Source organism: Neolamprologus brichardi, chromosome 7 (assembly GCF_056152115.1).
Source record: "Neolamprologus brichardi isolate AB-2024 chromosome 7, ASM5615211v1, whole genome shotgun sequence".
Taxonomy (NCBI): domain Eukaryota; kingdom Metazoa; phylum Chordata; class Actinopteri; order Cichliformes; family Cichlidae; genus Neolamprologus; species Neolamprologus brichardi.
The window spans coordinates 20268878-20294268 of NC_142110.1; the positions used below are offsets into that span (position 1 = coordinate 20268878).

Below are 25391 nucleotides of genomic sequence, written 5' to 3' on the forward strand. Positions count from 1 at the left end.
CTTTATTCTGATTGGCTGCCCCTCACAGCAGTTGCCCAGAGCTGTGCATGCTAAAACCAACACATAAGGTGTGAAATTAAATGTTTTTGTTTTACATGTGTTAAAGTGTGTAACAACACATTCTTTTCAATTTTTTTTTAAGATTCTAAGAGTGCGGGATATTAAGGCTCTCTGTTCTAATCAACATCATAGAGCGCAACAATTAGAAAACTATGTTTAAAGCAGCTTGAAGCCATGACATCCAGTTTATGCAAGTTACTATGCTCATGGCCACGTTTAATATGAACATCCATCACTGGAACACACTTGACAAAAAGAGAATAGCATAAAAGATCTTTTTTAATGCACACACGATCACCTCGAGGACCTTCTATTTGCAAAAAGTTGCAAAATCCACTTTTGAATTTGCAAAAAGTTGTGGAAAAACTGTGCAAATTCCAGCTAACATCGTATAAAATAATAGCTATAAAACCTTTAAACAAATAATAAAATCCATAAAGGACAATTTAGGTGTTTATTCGGCAGTTTGGACAGCTTGTCAGGCGTTGTGTGGAGGCGAGGAAGAAGGAACCCAAACGCAGGACTCACAGGTAGGTGAAGACTGGTGGATGTTTATTATAAGGAGTGGAGGAACAGAGGGTGAACGGACACTGACTGGCTGGAACACTGAATGGCTGACTGACTGAGAGAACACGGGGAGGACAACATCACACGAACATCATCAATGACACGACAAAGAACGAATGGAAACAGAAGACCTAAATACACAGACTGATGAGGATGATAATGAGAGACCGGTGAGTACACAGCTGAACATAATCTGGCTAATGGCACGAGACGAGGTGACAGGAACAAACAGGAAGTGACGAAATAAACTGAACGTGAACAAAACGGAAAGCACTGGGTCACCGACCCAGGAACCCTGACAGTACCCCCCCCTCCAAAGGCCGGCACCCGACGGCCAAAAGAAAGAAAAACCAGAACAGGGAGGGCGGAGGGGGCCCAGGACGGAGGGACGGAGTCCACAGAGAGACAAACAGGTCAGGCGGGCGGCCGCGTGGCCGGCGGCCGAGACGAGACAGGTCAGGCGGGCGGCCGCGTGGCCGGCGGCCGAGACGAGACAGTTCAGGCGGGCGGCCGCGTGGCCGGCGGCCGAGACGAGACAGTTCAGGCGGGCGGCCGCGTGGCCGGCGGCCGAGACGAGACAGTTCGGGCGGGCGGCCGCGAGGAAGGCGGCGGCGGCCGCTGAGCTGGTCCGGCGGGCGGCCGCGAGGAAGGCGATGACGTCCAGAACGTGGCTGGGGCGACGGTGCGGCAGCCGCAGGACCAGGCGAAGCGGAGGCTGGCGACACGGCAGCCGCCGGACCAGGCGAAGCTGAAGCTGAAGCAGAGGCTGAGTCCGGACCAGGCGAAGCAGACGCTGAAGCAGAGGCTGAGTCCGGACCAGGCGAAGCAGACGCTGAAGCAGAGGCTGAGTCCGGACCAGGCGAAGCAGACGCTGAAGCAGAGGCTGAGTCCTGACCAGGCGAAGCAGACGCTGACGCTGAAGCTGAGTCTGAGGCTGGCGACTGGACTACAGGGGACTGGAGGACGGGAGGAGACTGGACTGAAGGCTGAAGAGCAGGTGAGTGAACTGACTGGAGTGAAGGCTGAAGAGCAGGTGAGTGAACTGACTGGAGTGAAGGCTGAAGAGCAGGTGAGTGAACTGACTGGAGTGAAGGCTGAACAGCAGGTGAGGGAACTGACTGGAGTGAAGGCTGAACAGCAGGTGAGGGAACTGACTGGAGTGGAAGCTGAACAGCAGGTGAGGGAACTGACTGGAGTGGAAGCTGAACAGCAGGTGAGGGAACTGACTGGAGTGGGGAAGCTAAGGGATGAACAGAGGTTGGCGATGCTAATGGCTGAGCTAATGACAGAGTTACCGAGGGGGATAAGATTGCGGCCTGGGCTAATAAGGCTGGTGCCTGAGCAGGGGACACCTCAGCTAGCCTAACCAGGGACAGTGCGAGGGCGTGAAAGGTTGGATCAGGAGGTGGATGAAGAGGTGAAGTAGTAGGTGGGCCGGTGAGCTCTTCCAAGCCTCCAGGGAGGTCAGGCTGGGTTGAGGCTGCCCTCAGCCTGGGCGCTGGGACAGGTACGGGAGGTGGCTGGACACCAGTCACCCCCACCCGGGAAACAAGAGTGGATGTGGAGGTAGACTGCGTCGCAGCTGCCTTCCTCCTGGGAGCTGGCACCGGTGTGGGAGCTGGTACTGGTGTGGGTGTAGGCCGGGCCCTAGACATCTGAGGAGGTGAAATGGCTGAAGAAGAAGGCCAAATCTGGGCTGCCGTGCTGGTGGGGAATGGCTGAGTGACGGGTGTGGAAATGGTGACTGGGTGTGTGCTACTGGCAGGTTTATCAGAGTTCGGTCTGTTTTTTCTGCCACCACGATTTACAGTCTTTGTGGGAGCAGCGCAGAAAAAATCTTCCCAGTCGACATCCTCCAGGAGGGAAACTCCCCATGGATCGGTGGTGGATCTGTTATGTGTTTTATGGGGATAATCAGATGATGGATGTGGAAAACAGTTAGTGGAACTCACCACCGGGAGTTGTTGAAAATAGTCCATATTATGGCGGCGTGTGCGCCGCTTTCTTCGGGAAGAGGAAGCGGCCGGGGTGAACAGCTGAGCCTCTGGCGCGGTAGCCTCCATTGAGTCGAGGTGGGAGGCGTAGCCGCGGTGCCGTGGCGAAGGTGGAGGTCCGGCGAATGAGGCGGCGGGTGTGCGAACGAGGAGCGGAGCGGCGAGAGAGGGAGCGGCCGAAACGCGGCACGAAACGTCCGCTCTCCGCGGCAAATGCTCCGAGGCAGGTGTGGCAGCAGGTGGGGGAACGCGGCGTCTCCGAGGCCCGCCCAGAGCCAGGCGAGTCCCCTCGAAGACGTGCTCTCGCTCCGCGAAGAGCCGCTGTTTTCCCCTGACCACCTCTGCCCAACGGTAAAGCGCTGCCACCTGCCGCTCGTTGAGGTCCGAGTCCGCTGGGTCCCAATCGTGTCTTCGTGGCACGGGTCGTGTCATTCTGTCAGGCGTTGTGTGGAGGCGAGGAAGAAGGAACCCAAACGCAGGACTCACAGGTAGGTGAAGACTGGTGGATGTTTATTATAAGGAGTGGAGGAACAGAGGGTGAACGGACACTGACTGGCTGGAACACTGAATGGCTGACTGACTGAGAGAACACGGGGAGGACAACATCACACGAACATCATCAATGACACGACAAAGAACGAATGGAAACAGAAGACCTAAATACACAGACTGATGAGGATGATAATGAGAGACCGGTGAGTACACAGCTGAACATAATCTGGCTAATGGCACGAGACGAGGTGACAGGAACAAACAGGAAGTGACGAAATAAACTGAACGTGAACAAAACGGAAAGCACTGGGTCACCGACCCAGGAACCCTGACACAGCTACACTTTCCCAACCGTATAATAACTCTCAATTCTGGAGGTGTTGTCATAGCTCACCTGAATGATCGGCCAAACGCATGCCAAAGGCCATCGCCGCAGGATCCTCTGAGCACCAGACTGACCTCTTTGATCTCATTCAACTTGATTCAAATGAGCCAAAACTGTGGTTCAAAAATCAGGCGGAAATGCTATGTTTTGATTCGACCACACACAGGACACACATACACATGCACCCATATCTTTTGTGATTATTCGCTGATACAGATTAGACACTGTGAGGGACCAAGCAGCCAAGGCATAGAGGACACAGGCAAAAAAATATCTTCAAAAAAGTTTTCTTTATTTTAACCCTCAAAAAGTTCAAAAATTACAACATTCAAAAACATAATTAGCAGGCCCATAAAAGAGGTCAAGTAAAGATAACTCTACAAAAGTAATTTCCAGAAACTTAAACAAAGTGGATACAACTTAACTCACAAACTGCCCTAATTACAAAGACACATGAGGGTAGCTTTTATAGTGGTTTGGCCAAACCATTTACACACAATAGGGGGAAAACAAACACACTAATATTAACTAAGCACAGATTAACCAAAGTAAACCTAAAAGACCCCTGTTCCTGATAAGCACATGGTCTGTCCTGCTGAGCAGTCCTCAGCCAGGCCTTTTGCCCAGACCAGGAAACACCCACCGCCCAAAACCAGGTAACTCAAAGAAAGAAACATAATTAATATAACAAAACATTTTTAGAAAAACCACACAATATTATGTGCGCGCCTCATAATATCAGTGGGTTTAACCAAATGATTAATGAATTATATTAATGAAGAAAACTACCAAACTCATAAAGTGAACAAATGGACTGATTTACCATCACAGACACTCAGCGGTGTGTTGATGAAGAACTGCAAAGTTGTTATTTTGGCCCAAAGAGGTGATTTAATTTGTTTATGCAATGTCAATACATGTACTTGCAGTATTTACTCCTTTTCACAGCTTCACAGATGCTTGAATGTGGTACACACTACTGAACAGAGTCAGCCAGTAGAGATTTTGAAAACAGGAGAACGGTGCATGTTGTTTTTCTTTAGCATGCCGCCACCTGGTGGCGAACATTGACAGAGAACTACATCTTTTTATCAGCTGGTTCCTTCAGGGGTCGCCATAGCAGATCATCTTGCTCCGTCACACCAACCCTCTGCATGTCAATACAATCTTCACTCCATCCATCAATCTACTCTGAGGTCTTCCACCTTACCTTCTGCCTGGTAGCTCAATCTCCTGCATCCTTCCAAACATCCACCATCTCAGACTTGCCTCTTTAACTTTGTCTCCAAGCTGCTCGACCTCAATTGTCCCTCTGATGTCCATTGGAAAAACTTAGCATCTTTAACTCTGAAACTTCGAGCTTGCCCTTCTGTCTGTGTTTGTCGGTTTCACATTCTTTACACTATACATCATAGCAGGTCTCACTGCCATGTTACACACCTTCACATTCACTCATATTACAATAAAAGCAAAAATTGGAGGGGATTTTGCTTTAATTAATTCTGAAAGCTATCACGGAGGCAAGCAGACAGTACCAATACAGGCATTTGGGATAAAGAGAAACTTGTTTAAAAAGAAATGTGTTTATTCCTTAAAACCACTTTCAATGTGGTTTTTAACTAACAAAAACCTCATTTAAACACAAACTGCTGAGTAATTTACAGAGTAAAAAAAAAACCCCAAAACCCATGTTTCCAGTTTTATAATGCCCACTGTAAATAATTTAAAGGCTCCTTATCAGCATTGAGCTTGAGGGCAATTCTTATTTTGCTGATGTGGCTGTATCAATTCAGGCCAAGAATGACCTGAAATAACTATTCTGATTTCCAAGAATAAAAAAAGTAATAAAAACTTTGGCAAAACGGACTGAAAGACTGAAATCCTTCCTTTTCTAAACAGTTAAATCGAGCAAAAATGACACAGAGCACAAAGAGTATATATAAAAAACATATATTTATTGTTCTGTTACTGTTGGTTAAATTGAACAACAATAAATGGCTGCAGGCCAGGAGACATACTGTACACATACTTAGAAAGCCCTGGAGAGCTTCCGTTTTTAGATTCAGTGGCAGTTAACAACGCAAAAGAGAAAACCAGAGCAGAAAGAGGAACAGAAAACAATGTCTGCCGTATTCCAAACGGCAGATGAATATTATGGTTCAGCGGTGCGTTCAAAAGTCATCCTTCAGCCAAAGTGGTTTTTCTCCTACGCAGGTAACTTTACAAGAGGGGTAAAAATACTGTACATTGTTCTTTGTGTGGATGCAACTGAATGATTGGGATCTTTTACAATTGATTCTTTGTGTAGGACAGTGATAACTACTCACCTTGTTCTTCCTCCAAAACATGCAAGGTGGAAGAAAATCAAGTAAAGCTTTTAAAAGATAAAATGATTATTAGACTCTCGTGACAGAAATAGAAGTGCTCCGTACGTCACAAAATAGAGTGTGGATTAAAATAGATAAAGGTTATATATATATATTTATACTATATTTAATATATAAAGGCTTAACTCTGAATACGAGGACAGCCACCAGTGCTGTCCCACACACATTCCTCAGTACACAAACCCTTGAACACAGTAACAAACTTAAACCTGCTTTGTCTCGTTTTTTGCTCCAAGGACCACAAAGTTTTTGCACATCTGAAATAAAGTAAATTTGCAGCACCAGTCCTCCAAGTATTCAATTCTGGGATAAAGATAGCATTCGGGGTGTTTTGTTCGACACATGAAATTCAATGGTAACACTTTATAATACAGCCGCTGACTGTAATTGTAATTGAATGGAATTGTAATGTATTTATTTGAAATGACAATGTAATTATATTTAGATACAAATACTTCAAGATAGGTGCACTGGAATAATGGTGTAACAAGTTAGGTTTTTATAGGAAACAAAGAAATAATTACACTGTAAGTACTGCATAATTTTTTGGTACTTTAATAGAAAAACATTATCTTACATTGTAAGTACACTGCACTTTCTGGGTCATGAGAGTGGCTTAACCACGCCCAACTTCTAAGTATTTTACAGCGAAGGAGATACATGTTTTACTGTAATTAGAGTCATTTTAAGTAAAATGCGGAATAACTGGACAATCAACATGCACGTCGGCATAATGAACATTAAATAAGGGTGTAAAAGGCGAGGTTCAGTCACTCCATAATACAGATACACTCCGAGAAGTAGAGCATACTTATGATGTAGAAAAGGAAAATATTGTTTGTCTGCAAAATTCACAGTTAATTACATATTGCCTAAAATTGTTTCTCCTGTCCTGTAAAAATATCTGGAAATTAAGCAAGGTCAAGGCACACCATAACTGGGCCATGCCCTGAAAAGTACAGAGCACCTACAGTGTAAGATAGGGAAATATTGTTTGTTTTTACAATTACTTACAGTATGAATATTTCTTTGTTTCCAGTAAAAATCTAACTTTTTACCCCGTTATTCTATTATACGACCTTTTAAATATTTGTATGTGGATATAATTACATTGCAATTTCAAATAAAATATGTTAAAATTCCACTTAATTACAGGAGAATTACACTCTTAGTTATGGACTGTGTTATAAAGTGTTACTGGTTGAGGCTTCTGTACATGTCTTGGTTTTACTGACTCCAGACTGGAAAGTCAATAACACAGAGCTCGTTTAATTCAGAGTGACAAGCAGGAAGCATCAATACAGGATTTACTCTCCTACTGGTAGAGCAAAGGGGGAAAAAAGAAGAGGGGAAACAAACAATATAGGAGGAATGGAAGCAAGTGTCAGTGGTTGTGTAATTAGTTTCTCTCCAAGATAGAATTTATATATGAAACTAAGTGGTTGAACTAAAAAAAAGCACATTTGTAGAGCAGATGAGAACAAATGTCAGTTTCAGTCCACGCAAACGTTTACATTCCACACGCTGCAAAACACATCAGATCCAGCTCCTCAGATTCACAGGAACTTTATTCAGCCTCACCGTGTACTCCGGGCTCCACCGAGGGGCACCAGCGTTCCAAATGTAAATGTGCAAATGTCATCCGTAACACAGAACCGTTCAAAAACAACTTGACAAAAAGATAAAACGATCGACAAAGAATAACTTTTTTGCAGTCCCTGAAATATCCCATCCACTATCAGAAGTACTTTCCACTGAACTTTACCTTGCTTCTTAAGTTGCAGGATTGAAATGAAACTTATCAGTTTATGTGCCACAAAACAAAAACAAAGGAAGAGAGTATTAGTAAAAGACTGCATAATGCTGTTACCTCAAAAAGAAATAACAAAAGACAGGTATTAATTGCACATACGCCGACAAGAACCCAAACCAGCAGCCAGGGCGGTTGAGCCTTTTCCAACTTCGAAGCGTAAAAAAACATTAAATGAAAAGCCAAGTTTAGCTCAGTGTTCGTCACCCACCTCTACAAAGCTCTGTGCAGAAATGTGTTTTGATAATTATTTATTTTTTAATTTTTTTTGTTAATTTCAACTTCATACTGGCTTTTGAATTTCTAAAAGCACAATGAGTAAACGAAGAAGTCTCAGCTGTGCAAATGTCAAGACTAAAATATATTAAACTCAATGTTTAGCCATGTCCTCATGCCTGGCAAAAGCTTGTTTTTCCTCCACTCCCTTCATTTCAAATCCTCCCTACACTCCCCTTTTTTCTGATTCAAATAAAACTTGCTTATAATACAACACTGCGTAAAAAAGAGTCAAATTATTGGGATGAAACTCCAAATTCTCAAAGTTACCTTTCTAAATTCTGACCGTGGTGTCCCTTTAGATGTCAGACAAAACTTGCAGAATATCAATATGCATCACTGTAGAAGCTTAGTTATTTCATTCCACACTCCCTCAAACCCTGTAGACAGATGGCGTGAAAATGATATTTAACACGGAGTACTGACAACTCTCCAAGTCTGGAGACTTGTCTCAGAAACACAAAAATCTTAAAATAATTCCTCACACGTTTGGTAAAATTCTCAGTTTAGTACTGGTGGAGTGATAAACTCATGATATGTGAAGACGCGGGGCATTGATGACGAGAGCCAAAATGATTTCAATTAGCACGGCCGATTCAGTCCAAGAAGAAAACACAGACACAGCACAAGCAGCTGTTTTGTTTTAGGTGAGCACTGTGGAGCTGACTATTAGCTTACATCACACTTTTAACATCAGCAGAGGGACCACACAGGGGGATATGTTGGCTCTGTTGCCATAGTAACAGTTGGGCAGAGAAACTCAGAGTGGCTGCGAAGGAGTCAAGTGAAAGGTGTGTGCTGGATGTATTTGAGTTTGGTTCTGTGCTGGGTGCACTGGCTGGTTCTCATTCGGAGATGGGGGATGCTGTTGGGGCTGCTGCAGGATGTGCACCACCCGGCCGAGGGTCTCTGTGGTGGCGAACGCCAGGTACTGGCAGCACAGCCAGTCCTCCAGGCTCACGCCACAGGCGTTGTCCAGCGAGCGCTCTGCGAACTTGATCATCATCAGTGTCCGCTTGAGGTCCAGCCAGTTCTGCAGGGTGGCCTCGCGCTGGCCCGAAGTGGCCCCGGACATAGGCCCGGTGCTGCTGCAGCCCAGCGCCTGAAACAAGTCCTCCCGAGGTCCCCAGAGGAGGCACTGGAGGCAGGCCCGCGCCTCGGCCATCCGGATTCTTTCGGAGGGGTTAACGGTGAGCAGCAAGCGCGCCAGCTGCTGCAGCCCCTGTGAGTACAGCGATCTCACGGGCAGCGGTGGAAGGTCGGCCCAGGTGTACTCCCGCTCCTTCAACTCTGGCGTCTCCTCAAAGGGGTTGGGTCTGTGCAGCATCTCATAGATCAGAATCCCGGTCTGGAACTCATCACACTTGCGGTACTGGGTGGCTGTGATGATTTCGGGTGCCAGCCTCGACTGGTCGCGCAGCGTGCCGGGGTCAGTGGCCATGAGAGTAGTCTTTTGTTTTGCTTGGGAGAAGTTGCTGATGATGAGGCGTGCGGGGCAGGTGGAGTTGGCGGCAGCGGTGGCTGCGGCGCTTGCCCCCGAGCTGCTGCCGTTGCTGTTATTGTTGGGCTCAAGTAAGTCCAGATTCCAGGGGTTGCCAGGCTGGCATTGGACCAGCAGCAGGTTTTCGAGTCGCAGGTCACAGTGGGTCACGTGGAAAGGTTTCATGTGCTCCAGCCCGGAGCAAAGCTGCAGCAGCAGCAGACAGACCTGACGCTCATACAGCTCCGGGTTTTGAGTGTGCCGGCTCATGCCTTCCCTGACAAAGTCGGCCACTGTCTGGAAGGGCACCTCACGTGTGATCACCACCACTCGGCTCCTCAAGCGGCCAGCTGTGTTCATGTGACCCGCAGCCGGGACTTCATCTAGCTTCCCATTTGGAGAAGGCGATTTTAAATCTGCCATCTTAGCCTCTTTGTCCTTTACTGTCGCCCCCCCTTCCTCCTTATTTGCTTCTTCCTCCTCTTCGTCCTCTTCCCACGGCAGCAGGCGGGCAGGAACATCAGCCAGGAAGTGGCCACAGTCCTGCTGGATGTTGAAGTGCACTGGCAGGCTCTGCCTCACTGCGAGGCTGTGGAAAAACTGCTGCTGGGTCTCCTTCACCTGGCTCCGACAGATCTGAAGAAGTACAAATAAATGTCAGAGAAAAATCACCGTCAGTCCAATGTCTTGAGTTGAAGATGAGAATTCAATCACTCTAAAGCCATTTTCTGATCTTATTTGTCCATTTACCAGCAATGAAACATAGGGGAAACTTTAATGATATTCTAGTTTTCTTACTGTCACGAAATAACCCGACGATTCTGTGACACACAGCAGAAACGACACAAATGAGCCACACTGTTACCCTTCGTGTCGGCAAAAACGTCGGCATCGTTCCTTTATTTTGAGTCTCTGTCACATACACTGTCCTGCTGTCAGAAACACTTACAGAAGCATCGGATGTGTATCGATCCATGGCTAAAAATATACCTCGAAATGCACCCCTTACCCCTGTCAGTGCACAGTTTGGTTAAAAAAAACAAGATGCTTAGCTGCTTTAGGAAATAACTTCGAGGTTTTAAACATGAAACCTGTCACAGGCGGGGACAGGGTTGTATATTTTAAGAACAAACACTTGGTTGGTTTCAGTCTTTTCATGAGATCTGTTCACAATATGATCATAAACAATGGTTTTACTGGGATTTATTTTTAAAGTAAATCCATCAATACCTGACCTTTTACCCATCTTCCTGTCATTCCTATATACTGTGTTTTCATATGGTCGCTGGTAACTAAATTAGATTCATCTCAATGAAATAAAACGGGGTCTACTGGCAGCAGAATTTGCCTTTTGGCTGCAGTGGGCGACCTCCAAACAAACAGCGACCTTCTGCAACACCAGGAAAAAACACCAAACATTTCAGTGGAGAACTCAAAAACATTTTCTGTTTCTTTCGAAACTCTCTGTCCTGCTCGGTTTCTCTCAAACAATGCAGCTAATGATACACAGCTGAAAGGGCAGAAAGCCGAGCTGGGGCTGTTACAGACAGCACTGAGAGTGTGTCTCTGTCTCCTAAAGCAGTTACAGCCTCCATAGCTCTCATTCTCAATCTTTGATCACAGCACAGTGAGAGGTGAAGCCGAGTCAGAGACAGAATCAGTCTGTGCAGAAAGCATGATGTATTAGATGTCTGGGGTTGAACAACATTCTGTCCCCTTGAAAATGAATAGTGTGGTTTCATTAATAATGATCGAATTTAACCCGTTTGTCTTCACTGATGTGCAACGTTTGCAGAAATTACTGTCAGAAATTTAATAAATGTCCCCAAAATACAAAATGACTCAAAGATGTTGTGAGGACAAAAATCACAAAGTGAGTTTGCTGTAATGCATAAGACTAAACAGTGAGTTGTAAAGATGCTGTAATGAGAAACCTCTGGCAGGTGTCTAACATTATGAAGTGTTGTTTACTATTGTAGAATCTGATTGTAGTGTGTGTATGGATATATATGTCTGTATAAATCTCCTCCTCAACGGGAGGGCAAACCTGGATGAGATTTGTATGAACACCGTCAGACATTCAGTGATTAAAAATATATACTATAAATCCCAATTGTTTTCATTTTCCTCCTATATATTATGCAAATTTCATCATCCCCCTGTGATTGTGACACAAGTTCTTTGTTTGTGTTTCCTGTGTCCCTTTCAATGTATGTTTTAAACAATAAAAACAATAAAAATCTACATGCAAAGACGAGATGCTGATTTCTCAAAGTGGCCAAATAGTAACACTCTAACGTTGCTGTAAGATAGAGCTTGAAAAGTTTTCCATCTTGATGAAGAATATGTAAAAATATTGCAGCCTTTTATTAACTGTATATAGCTGCAAAGTAGCTAATAATTATAGTACTGAGTCACCCTTGATATAAATCAAGACATGGATTATGAATTAAAACCTGAACATGTTTTTATAACACAACGACAACCTCAGTCATTTCACTTTATTACTTCTATTAAAAGTTTAAAGTGTTTGTTGTGATTTATGTAGATTTGATTAAACTCTCATACAGCATGAATAACCACATCAGTGCGCTCCTTTCAGACGCACCCTGTAATTGTTCAGGAATGTGCAGCTTCGCTTGATGTTTGTTTGAGCATGATGGCTCATGATGACTAGACCTGCCTACTTCACTTTCTTTGAAGACATCTGCAGATTTTCAAAACTCTGACACCGTACTCGTGTTTCTGGTTGTAACACAATCCTGCAAGTTAGCAGAAACTCATTGCTTTTATTACCACCTCTTGTCTCCTTAATGTCGACTCTTCAGTGATACGGTAGAGCTTTAAAGCACAGTGAGGCGCTCACTGAATTCTTTGGAGAGCTAAAGTGAGTAATTAGCACAGAAGTAAAATATGAAAGTTCAAATGCGTCATCTGCACATAAAGGGTTAAAGGAAGGCAGGGGCATAGCTGGGCTGCATTCAGACAGAGTTGGGGAAGGTTTAATTGGGAAGTCGGGGCTTGTTTCTACTGCTTCTGGTTGCCTTATTTATAGATGAGCGTCTTTAAAAAAAACAAGAGTTTCTCTTAAGCCTGCTGCTAATACGAAGGCAAAGCTTTGAAGTGGTGTGGCGCACAGTGTTTCATATCCTGTGAATAATTTAACCTTCATCCATATCTGCTTTGTGTTTAGCGTCAGAACTCTTCCGGCAAGCTGTGCCCTCAAACCACCACATGCATCTCCATACACACTAACAACAGGGCTGCTCCTCTCGCACAATAGCAGGGGAAGAAAAAAAACAAACACAACAACGCTCTGGTTTTTATTGCACAAGGTCATACCCTAAGGGATCAAAGTTTAAGTGCCAATATTTCACAGCACTTCAGGAAAAGAGGGGAGGAGATTCGTCGGCATAAACACAAGGATTTTATGAATCTACTGCAAAGACAGCAGCTACCAGAGAAAAATATCTACAATACTTTTGATGTAGCAAGAATTCAAACCAATCCCCCACAACAAATAAACATACTAATTAAGAGAAAACTAAGAACAAGCTGAACAAAGAGATGCTGAAATATTTTACTGAGATCAGAAAACATCACTTCTTTTGGGGGGGGAAACAGCTTTGACTGTAAAATAGGACAAACCTTGTTTTTCTCTTCTTTCCCACAAGTCAGTGTTTAAGGTTCTTTCGACGTTTTAGGGTTTAAATATTCAACAGAATATGTAACACAAAAGAAGCTGTATTCATTTAACACCAAACCAAAAGAAAGAATCTCACCTTGATGGCATAATTGACCAGTGGGTCCTTGGCATAAGATGCAGTGTAGTAAACGGCGTCCCCCGCCTCACAGCAGGGTTTCCCAGTGGTCAGCCTGAAGTGGGACCAGCTTTCAGTGCCAAACCTCAAATGATCTTTCTGGCCAGCCATGAAACGGTCCTCGCATTTTGCTGCCAGTTTCCGTAGAGTGTCTGTGTGGAGCCCGCGGATCCTCCCCACCACCTCATCCCAGCTGTCCAACCCCCTGTAAAGAGCAGGTCTCTGGGGTTTGGAGGCTGCGCCGCCTCCGGCAGCTCCGCGACCCGCTGTCCGACCCCTTCCAGCCAGGGATTCTGAACTTGGGTAGACTCTCTTCTCTTTGCCGGGGGTTGCGCTGGATGCAGCAGGTGAAGGCTGAGGGACCAGAGAGGACACGCTATTGGTCATGCGGGCCTTGTTGGTAGCTGTGGCAGCTGATGACCTCTCTAAGGAGTCACCGCTCTCATGGTCGTGGCCTCGATGCGGTTCGGAGCTCAGAGAGGAGCTCTGACTAGCTGTTTCCCAGGTGGAGTCCAAGTCATAAAGAGGGTTGGCTACACTAAGGTTGGTGCCCCCCGGTTTAGCTTCAGCTCGAGGCCTGAGGCCTCCCACTGGCTCTTTGCCTCCCAGGATGGGTTCAGTACTGGAACGAGGAACTGCTTTTTTGGGTAATGGCGGTGGTGTAGCTTTAGGGGCTGGCTGCTCAGCGAGGCCTTCGATTTCAATGGAGGCCAGTGTGTCATTGGATGCTTTCATGTTTCTTGGCTGTTTAAGTGGAATCATGCTGGCTCGAGATTTACCTGAAGGAAAGAAAACAGAAAACATTCATACTGCATAAAAAAGATCCAGTGAAACTAAAAGACTGTTGGGACCCTTCAAATTGAACGGAGGGCGTAATGATATCCAGTTCAATAAGCAGGAAGAACAGCTCCTTCAATTTCCTTGAATTAAATTCACACAATAATCTAATGTTAGTATACAACAGACTTTATATGAAAAAATTAGCCCGTTAACTCCACAACAATGATCTGACAGCACAGTTATTACCTTAAATAACCTGCAGACCGAAATTTTATAACCAAAACCTAATCACAGTCAATGAAAGCATTTGCACAGATTCAATATTTCACGTATATGTATACCTTTAAATACTCATCCAAATACATTCGATAGTTTGTCAACACCATTTCTGTGTTGTTGTCTTTTTAACTCCACACTCTGATCAGTTAAAACACCAACAGAAACATCGCTCTCAAGTTGTTTTGGTTTGGAAGGGAGGTGGGGAATCTTTGCCGTGGAAAAAAAACGAATAACTTAAAGACCCAGATATCAGTAAAGGATACATGAAAAAAATAAAACGACACAAAAGCTGCAATTCGATAAAACTGACAAAAAATCCCTCGCCACAAAAACAACGACACACCCTTACAGCTAGGGCTTGCCCTTTGCTCTCCGGTGTTTCCAGAGAACCACTAGCTTGTAGCTTCTCTTGAGGACAAAATGATGACATGATGATGTGTGCAACAGCACGTGATAGAGCTGGTGGCCCTGAGGCCACAAGCTGTTTCTCCAACCATCCAGCTGCCCGACTCAATCTGCAGTCCTGTTCTGTAGTGAGGCTTAAAGAGGCAGCATGGAGAGCAAATTTAGAAGTGTCTTGATGTGACCTTATTTTTTTTTGCTTGGATGGTGGAAGGAAGAATCCAGAAGGTTGGGAGACTGATTGGATTCCCTCAACTTTCTGTGGGGTTAATGACCACAGAGACACACGGGTCAGAGGCAAGTGTGATAAAAGGAAAAGGCGGCAGGGGTCGTGCTGTTTGCATGATGGGAACAAAGCTCCCTGGTTGTGCTAACAAAGTGTGCACGTAAGGTTATGAATAACTCAATGTCGTGGCTTTAACTCACCAGGGAGATCTGAGTTCATGTCTTTCAAAGTCACCTCCTTCTACCAAATTACTTTGACCGTCCCTGAGGCAAATGCATGTTCGTGAACAAATCATTCCTCTTTGTGCAGCACAAATACTACTGATTATACATCGTTAAAAAGTATGGGCGACTCCCCATGTGCAAGTCACGCTGACATCATCCTAAGAATGCAGGAAAAGCCTTAAGATAGAGCAGTCAGGATGAAGTAAATGAGTCTTGGTAATCCTCCGTGGAACGAATATATTAAATGTGTTCCTCCACCAATCTGCAGTAATCCATCCAAGAAAGCAGCCGTCTCCCACTTCCAGTCGTAGGGACCTTTTATTGCAGTGTGGCTGTGACTTAACTCAATTACATAAGACTGGGATTTTTTTATTTTTTTTTTGCATGTGTATGATTAAGCAAATAAATCTTTAAAACTACATAAAAACAATAAAAAACACACTGTTATGACACAGTTAATGTTTGCAGCTATTAGCAAAGTAGCAACTCTAAATCCCAGAGTGTCGTACACCTACTGTAAAGGAACAGGGTAAATAGTTATTTGTGCATTGCAATTCAATTAAACCAAGGCCTGTGACAGTGCTTCAACAGCATGCTTGAAGCAAAACCACGATTTGAAAAAAAGGGGGAAAAGAAAAAAGCTGTGCACAAACATGACTACAAAGTTTATTTTTAATCATTTAAAGTCCACTGCTGTTAAACTAAACTTCTTTTACAGCAACACGAAGAACCTGATGTGTCTGAGCCAACTGCTCTGATACTGCTCTCAGCCCAAATCTGAGTACCAGCAGATATCAGTTCAGAGTCTCTGCTGCATCACATCACACTGTCAACAATCAGTCTGAAAACAGCTCAACAAGTGATCAATATATACACGCAAATTAGAGCAATAAAGCTAACAGTTAATATTTGTAATATAATGTGAAAACTCACAAATGCAGCGACTGATCCAACCGTTGTTCTTAAAATATCATGTCAGAGCCGTACAGTCAAATTTCCAGGGAACAGCATTCGTCAACATTTTATTCTGACTGGTTGAGGGAACTTGTTGCCATAGCAGAGCGATTGCTGCTCAGCTGCCTCCGATCTAACTCTGACACGTTAACAAGAGGCAAGCGATGGATGGAGGAGGTGGGTAGAATAAAGTAGAATAAAGAGGACCGGGGGGGTGGAATGGAGTGAGAGCGGTGGAGTAGGCGGTTAGAGGTGGTAGAAGTGGCGGTTGGGGTGGGGGGAGAATTAAAAAAAAAAAAAAAAAATAGGCGAGGGGGCTGATGAACAGAGAAAAATAAATATATGACAGAGATAAACACTGAAGAAAACGAGCGAAACAAGCTTACCTCAATTCCACTAACACCTCAAAGTTTTTAGAGAAACGTGTTGCAGTTGCAGCAGTTGCAGCAGCAGCAGCAGCAGCAGCGCCCGGAGGCAGAATAAAACGCTGTTCTCTGCTTCCATCCCTGAGAGTCTGTGAGGAGTCGCCGGTGCCAACAGACAGGCTCAGCGCTCCCACCAATAATGGAGATTTCTCACTTAAAGGCAGCGAGCACTCTGCCTCCTACCGCCTGATGCTTTGATTAAAACCCGAGCGAGACTATACTACATGACAGTGAATGAGTGAGAGAGCGAGAGCACGCGAGAGAGAGACACTTTCATTTAAAAAGTGAACCTGATTCCTCACAAAAAAAAGAAACGTGTGAACAGCAAATGTAGCCCACAGTAGTGAAAAGCAAAGCGATGCTACGGTAACAGCAGGAAAAACAGGAAACTCAAAGCAGGCATTACACTGAGCGGCTGTGTGTCTTAGGTCAACACTTGTTTGTGTGTGTTTGAGTGTGTGGAAGGCCACACACCTCCTCCTCCCAAACAGAAACGACACGCTGTTCTGTGCGATGTTTGACAACACGGATACACAAACTTCTATCTAGCCCCTCATTAGCAGCAGGCAGCAAAGTTAAATTAGGCTGCAGGCAGCTCGCTGTGTGCGTCATCCAGGGAGCTTTTAACACAACCCATCCACAGGGCCCGTGTGCATTTCAAGCTTCACAAACAAACGCATACAAATGCTGCATTCCCAGTTTGCACATGCCTTCTGAAAAGAAAGGGAAAAAAGGCCTAATTAGTACAACAGTGCCAGAGCAACACAAATATTTTGTCACTGCTGAATCCTTAAACAGGAAGTTGTATAATTTAATTCTCTTAAACATCACACGTCCACATGTGCGACGACGCAGCGAGGCACCTCAGTTGCACAGCTGCTCTGCAAACCCACACTCTCTAACCCTTTCGCTTTGTGTTTCTATTTCTTGTTCTCTCACATGCCACTTGATCACGGAGAGATCCGTTTCCCACACAGAGAGCTTCGTGTGTTAAGTGCCCCGACAGTGCTCGACAGCTGTGCCTACCTCTCTGCTATAGAAGCCTGGTTGTATGCGCTTATTGTCAAAGTGAGAGAAAACCTGTAAAGCGGAGCAGCTAGCAAAGTTGAAATGAAACCTGTCCATCAGCAAGACACTTTATTATTATGGAGTTACAGGAATGTGATGGACAAAGAACCTATTGAACTTCCTGTTAACACAGATATCAGCCAATCACATAGCAACAACTCAGTACATTTAGGCATGCAGACAGGGTCAAGATGACCTGGTGAAGTTTAAACTAAGCAACAGAATGGAGAAAACAGGCCTGAGAACCTCAGAGATGGTTGATGTCGTGGGATTTTCCCACACAAGCATCTCTGAGATTTACAGCAAACCTTCTGAGGTCACAAAAGAATGGCCAGGCTGCTTCGAGGTGATAGGAAGGCAAAAGTAACTCAAACAGCTGCTTGTTACAACCAAGCTACGCAGAAGAGCATCTCTGAATCTACAGCAGCAGAAGACCACACCGAGTGCCACTCCTGTCTGCCAAGAACAAGAAACTGAGGCTACAATTCACACTGGCTCACCAAAATTGAGCAACAGAAGATTGGAAAAGTGTTGCATGGTCTGAATTTCTACTGCAGCATTCAGATGGTCAAAATTCTGAAACATTACAACTTGAAAGCAGGGATTCAGTCTGAACCACTGATACAATCGCTCAGGCTGGGGAATATTTTTCCTTGGAAGATTTTGGGGTCCTTAATACCAACAGCATCGTTTAAATACCACAGCCGACCTGAGAATTTGCTGCTGCTGATCAAGAACGACCATTTCTGATGCACAGAGTGTATGTATCTAACATGTCAAAATAAAAAATAAAAAATTAGTAATTAATATTCTATTCTTTTTACATTTTTCTTTTTTAAATTTGAATTTTCTGGCACTTATTTCATGGTTCGGGCATTAAAGGGTTTATGCCCACAGTGTGCCCATCCTCTGATGGCTTCTTCCAGCAGGATAATGCTCCATGGCACAAATCTCAAACTGATTTCTTGAATATCACAGTGAGTTCATTACACTCATTACAGTGTGGCGTCAAGTCAATATGGATTTAAAAATGGAATCTATGCTACCAAGAATTAAAGCAGTTCTGGAGGTAAAAGTCCAAAACAGTACTAGAAAGGAGTACCTAAGTGAATGTATGTTGTCTTGTTCATGCAGAATAACTTTATTTTTTATCTTTTAAGTATCAGGGAGCAAATCTGCAATGTGCTGGCTGAATATTTTTTTCTGTGAAAAGAACATCAAGGCCTCAAAGAATTTGTTCTTGTGCCTCCCAATTGTTTACCAATGTCTTGCTGTTTCTAGGAAATGGGACAATTTTCAGAGAAAAAATATCCAGAGATATTTTTATGCCGTTTCTTGGCTACAAGAAATGTGATTTAAAAAAGAAAACAAAAAAACTCCCCACAATATTTATCCTATTAACAGTACTGTGGTTAGCCATGTAGTCTATGCTCTTATACTGTGTGAAAGCAGCAAGGTAGGTGGCCCTATTACAATCTTATCAGTCACTCATGATATAGTTTCAAGACAGAGACACAGGATATGAGAAAAGAAAACAAAGAGGAGGATTGTGATTAAACTGGGATTTATGCAGGTCCTCAGGGTTCTCAGTTTTGATCACCATCAGGAACTGAACCAGCTTCATGAGTAGGATCAATAACCCCAGGGCAAAGATTCTCCCACCTCCAACGAAAAAAAAACAAACATTTTTTTTGTAATATGTTATTTTAGGCACCAAGCTGCAGGCTGTGTGTGAAAAGATGTGTCGAGATTTCGGGCTCCAGCTGTTTTTGCAGAGAATAAATTATGCCTTGTCACATGAGAAAGTGTGCTGATACAGGAAGAAAGTAAAATCAGCCACTCAGGAGTGAAAAAACTGCCAAAACTGCCAAAAACCCCAACTTCACCGGTTTGGCAAGCTTACAGCGACAGGCAAGGAGGGTCTTACACACTTACATGTCATACTTTCCTGTTTTTGTATTTTTTTATATATACTAATTAGTGCAAACAATGTTGAATTCAATCATTTTGGTGTATAATCCATATTTTATTTGCAGATTATCTTTCCTCATTACGTTATCTTCAGTTTTGTGAGCATTGTGATGTGACAAATCCAGAATAGAAATCAGTTGAAGAATGCAATAGATGGATGTGTCTTAAGACATCAGGCAGAAAAATCTGTCACACACAGTCAAAACCTACTTATGTAGACAATTCAATCATCCTGACTAAGCCTACGCACCACAGAAGGCATCATCTTAAATTTCAGGTTTCTCCAGCACTAATATAAACACGAGTTAAAAAAAACAAAACAAAAATCCTTCTCTATCCATCTTTCATATTTCACTCTTACCCAGATTGCTGTAGGTGGCACTGCACTGGCTGGAGGCAGGAGAGTGAGAATAATGAGAGTGAATCCCGTCGTCCTCAGGCTCTCCCAGGCTGGCGCTGCCCTCACTGGCCGCGGCTGTACTAGCAACCTGGTTGGCATGGCCCTCCGCGGCCTCCCCAAGCACCAGCCCCAGATTCACTTTGGCAGGCAAGGAGGTGGCGCTGGGCAGCTCCCGATCCCTGGCGCTGGCACTGACTGGTACCTGGCTGCACATGACAGAGAGAGGCATGGCTCATTTAGTTTCTTCATCTACTGGTCTGCCTACACGTGACTGCACGTGACTGCACTTGCTGACAGTATTTTTCCCAGTGCTTCCATTGCCAGACTCGACAGAGTAGCTGGTATTGTTTTAACCTTGTAAGTCTGTAAGTGCTTTTGTGTGAGCTCATGGCGCACTCTGGTTCTTTCACATTATGCTGTAACAGTGGATCAAAATGGAGCCCGAAGTCCTGAGATGGAGGTGTAGTTAGTTATAACTCTGTGTTATAAAAATACCAGAATAAATACGATGATGAAGTTTAAAACAAAAAATCTTAAAATTAGTTTTACTGTCACAACAAGTGGAGGATCACTCTGTTCGAATCAGCTGGTTGTGTTTGGGGTGTTCCGAACAGGGAAGCTACAGAGCGCCCTCTGCAGGACGAGCAAAGCAACATTAACACTGGCGGAAGGGCGTTTATCCCTGCTTCCTTACTTTTTACATTTTTATTTATCTACAGTTACAAATAATTATATCAATACACTAACAATATATCAGAAAATAGCTTAACTCAGGCGAGATATTGGCTGCACTAATTCATCGTCAAAGCTGTATTACAGAGTACCGATAGCATGACTGTATTAACTCGTACTGAGTACTAAAGGGTTGAGACATCAATATGTTGATGGGTGTGGCGGCTGATCTGATCCTGTTGCCAGACTGCCCCGACTTTTATTAATCTTTTCATGACAAGCTTTTGCTCTTCAAAGAAATATCAGCAAAACAACTCATAAAAGAAGCAATATAATAATAGAAGGCTCATGTTGGAAAGACACTAGTGCTGCAGAATGATGAATGAGTTGCTTATGATAGGGACTTTAATCTGTCATTCATTCCGTCTATGAAACTGTATCTAACATCTCAGGATATAAACAAAAACACATACGACATTGGTTTTATCTGGTCAGTCTTTTTTTCCATCTCTGATATCAGTATGTGCCTCACTCTATCAGCACACTTCATCTTCCTCAGCAAGTGATAAATTGGAGCCAGTGCAGCTGTCAGTGGGAGGCTTTTGAAGCTTGATGCGTTTTATATGCAACTACACATACGGCGCCTAAGGGAAGGTGTAAGAAAAAGGCAAAGCAAGTCACAGCACAGAATGATGACATGTTTTGAAGAACCATTCATTAGTAGGTGGCTCTGATTTGAGGTTTTTAAGGAGGTGAGATCAGAATATTTCGCAGATATAAATGCCATTATTAACCTTTTTTATTATTATTATTATTAAATTATTAATTTTTTTTTTTAGCTTTTTTTTCTTTAAACATGTCTTCACTAGGACTGTAACATTCTAATGTGTTGAAAAATACGCTAATGAATCCATCCTTCAATTTAAAAAAAAAAAAAAAAACTTTCTGGAACATATCCCAGCTGACATGGAGCTAGAAGCGAGTTATACCCTGGACAGGCCTTTGGTTCATCAGGCACACAGGGACAGACAAGTACGCACTCTCACATCAACACTTACAGGTAATTTAACACCAATTAACCTGTCGAAGGAAACAGAAGGAAACTCACGCAGGCACAGGAAAAACATGCAAATTTCACAAAGTTTGGAGTTAAGGTAAAAGGTAAAAAAGGTAAGACTAAAGAATTGCAAAAAAAGGTAACGCTCAAGCTCAAGAACTTTAACGATACGGTGTGCAAACTCTCACCACTAAATGTCAGTAGATTGCAGTTTGCAGTCGACTGAGTTTTGTTATAGAGCTGTTACAGGAAAAACAACTCTGAGTGCCGTTCATAGGCTGTCAGTTTGCTGTTTACCTCAGCTGTCAATATGTATCCTCATCTATTTACTCTCAAGGAGGCTGTAAAATTCAGATGTGAGTGGATGAGTCAGTGAAGCTCACTTCTGACCGATCACAGTGATACTGAGGTGAGCTGCTGAGGATATCCTGAACTTTTCTGTCAGTAATCACTGCTGTTCCTGCTGCTGTTAGTGAAACTGTGTTACTGTCTTTGAAGTGGATCTAACATCGTAGTACTGGACTGAAGCATATGAAGCTTGAGGGAGGAAGAAGAGAATGAGGTGGAAATGAGGGAAAAGAGAGCAGTGGTGACCTAATGAGAAAGAGAAGATGAAAATGTACCTGTTCAAATGTTAAATAGTCCTATGTAGTCTGAAAGAGCTTTTTGCGATTTGTAAATGAAAATTCACTTATAATCCTTACTAGGGAAGTGGCTGGGCTCTTGCCACGTACACGAAACACGATCAGGTTTAACAACGATGTCCATCTATCACACTTGTACTTTTAATGGATTAATTTTAAGTTTATAACAATGTATGAATTTGATGGAAGGCTTATTTACACACTAATCAAAGTATATTTCTTGGCACAACTTTTTTTTTTTTTATTCATTCAAAAGAAATGACTGTATCTTTGAGCACAACGGCTTTCCTTGTAATGGTGTGTTGCTGTGTTCTTTAACACTATGTAATAGTATTCATTACAACACCAGACAATGACTTCATCATGTGCTAACCCCATTGAATTGCGGGTGTGAGAATTCTGGGCCACATCTGAAATTCACCCATACTGTGTAATAACTGTGATAACTCCACTCACCAAAGCATATTTGGAAGCATACTAGTGCATGTTGTTGACAAAGATGCAAGTTGTACAGGCAATGTGCCGTGTATGTGTCTTCTTAAGTAAACAACAACACAGTAGTGGGTACTACGGACAGTATTGCCTTTTCTGGCATAGCAGACAGAAACCAGAAACCATTTGAATGAATTAAAATGTTTTATTTAAACTTCATGAACTTAAAGGGACTTTTATTACTAACCAGTTTACAGTGTCAAATATTTACAGCTGCTTGACGTACTATCATCGTATTTATTACTTTACCAGAGAGGAAGAGGAATAACGGCTTTTATAGAATAACGGGTAGTAGTGGACACTGAAATAATTAGTTTCACTACAGCCAAAATCAGTACATTAGCTATATCTATAAAGTAGATCAGTAACCAACCCAAACAGGAAGTTTATGACACTTTTTCGTGCCCCTGTCAAAAGCAGTAGGAGAACAACTGCAATAACCATGCACAAAACAAGGCTTGTACAATGCTTTGCATTTTAGATATTATGGTGGTGTCAAATTTTATCTTGAGTTTAAATGTAATGCATGAAAAAGATTCATTGTCAAAAACTATTTAAAAAAAACTTTCAAGGTCATGAAAAGTTCACACTTGTTTTCACAGCTGCAGGCAATGTCATGGGTGGGACCGGCTGGCAGTAATGTTTGTATTATGCTAAATCAGATGTGTCATTTCCTTTAACTGTAATGTTGATTGCACACTGGCATGACTAATGATTTGTGTGATCATGAGCAAAAGTCCCTAAAGTACAGCTCAAGGGACAAAGCTCATCAAGGGATTTGAGCTGCTTGATACACTGTAGGACACTTTCTCCTGAAACTAAAACAAACTTTAAGAGAACAAGTTGAAATTGTTCTGTCTACAACTAGCCAGCCACTTACTCACAGCTGCTCACGGTTACTCATATTCATTGTGTGTGCAAAAGTATAGCATGACTTAAGGCCCATGTGTGGCAGGAATAATAAATTAGCTTTAAATTACACGAAACCACACTATGTAAAAAAAAAAAAAAAAAATCAAGATAAAAACAAAGGTTTCATTTCAAAGAAGACAGTAATAATTGTAAAAGTTAAATGCTTTCATGAAATGGGTAAGAAGAACAAAAAAAGCAAATGAGTGAAGCAAAGTCTGACACGCTTTTCACTGGGCTGATCAATTAAATTTTAGGTCTAAAAAAACATATAAAACAAAATTGCCATGGCAGTCCAAGGTCAACCACCTTGTTTATCATCTTAACATTAAAAATATTTGATATTTTGAGGGGGAAAAAAAGAATTAAACTATTACATGATTTCCTAACAGAATGGCATGCTGTGTTATCTTGCATCTCGCTACAGTCAAATGCACTGGACGTTAATCTGTTTCTTTCTAATTGCCATTCCCCTTGTGTTTTGGTGCAGACTCATTGTTCATTTGGAAAACTATTGCAATATCTGACCGTTACATGAAAGAAAAGAGTCATCAAGACAACACCTAGCGGCTCGCGTTTCTGTCCCCACCCTGGAGCGCTGTGTTGAGGAAAACGTCAGACGTGACACATTTATGATCTGTCCCAGCTGTCTCTTTAGGCTATAAACCGTCCATGTCTCTTTTAAGAGTTGATCGATAGTTCCCAAGGTACTATTGTGCATTACTTCTGCACTTACCAGCGGCTGACAGTTAAAATAAAAACACAACACAATGTTGTCGGCTAACAAGGAATCAAAAAGTAAGTAAACTGTGAATAGATGAAGCAATCAAAACTGCACCCTGAAAACTGAGTAAGCCAAGACAGCATATAGAACATTGTCGAGGCAAAAGATCTTCTGTTCCGCCTGTACACGCCAGCGTATTCTTATTCTTCCCCGTTTTTTGCTTTGCACAAAGCTGACACTGATTTTACTCAGATCCGGTCTATTATTAGCTAACAACTAGCCATAATGCTGCTCAAAAGAGCACTAAATCACAAGGAGCCCAATCTCCACTTCAAAATCCCGTATGAACACAACATCCAGGGTAAACTTTGAGAGGCCTTGAGACAAATACCTTTATGGCTGCTACTTGTTCCAGCGGTCAGGACCTGACTTGTTTAGACATCGCAAAGCTGCCTGGGTGCATTTTCACTCCTCTGCTGTGAGAGAAGAATAACGCCTCATCCAAAATGCAAATCAAATTAAATTCAAACCTCTCTTCCCGCTGTGTCAATGTGACTTCAAATGACCAGGCTGGTCGTAGGTTACAAAGGTGTGCGGCAGAAGAGAGTTTAAAGTTCTTACCCGCTGTACTGGCTCACACAGCTTCCCATCTAGAAACCCTGAACACAAACGTGTAGATGGAATCACATCACACACACAGCAAACCGCGCTGTTGAGAAGAATAAAGAAAGTCTTTTTCTGCATGTGTTCTTTCCTCGTTCTCTCTCCTGCTGCTTCCACTTTGAACGCTGTTACCTGTCTAAGGTAATGTGTGTTTGCCAAAGCTGAAGAGCACACCCACTGTTCACCAATAAAACTGATTCAAAACCCTTGCAGGCTTAACCCCTCATCT

General features: G+C 43.2%; 1 protein-coding gene across 1 annotated transcript in view; it reads right to left on the bottom strand.

Annotated features, from left to right (window-relative positions):
- Window positions 1-5432: 5432 nt before the first annotated feature.
- peak1 (pseudopodium-enriched atypical kinase 1) overlaps window positions 5433-25391 on the bottom strand; it is a 28027-nt gene continuing 8068 nt past the window's right edge. Inside the window, exons 2-4 of the mRNA XM_006782447.3 lie at window positions 19963-20207; window positions 13234-14051; window positions 5433-10087 (exon numbers count right to left, since the gene is read on the bottom strand). Coding sequence (XP_006782510.2) covers window positions 8732-10087; window positions 13234-14051; window positions 19963-20207 — 2419 coding nt within the window. The 3' untranslated portion in view covers window positions 5433-8731. The remainder of the gene's footprint in view (window positions 10088-13233; window positions 14052-19962; window positions 20208-25391) is intronic.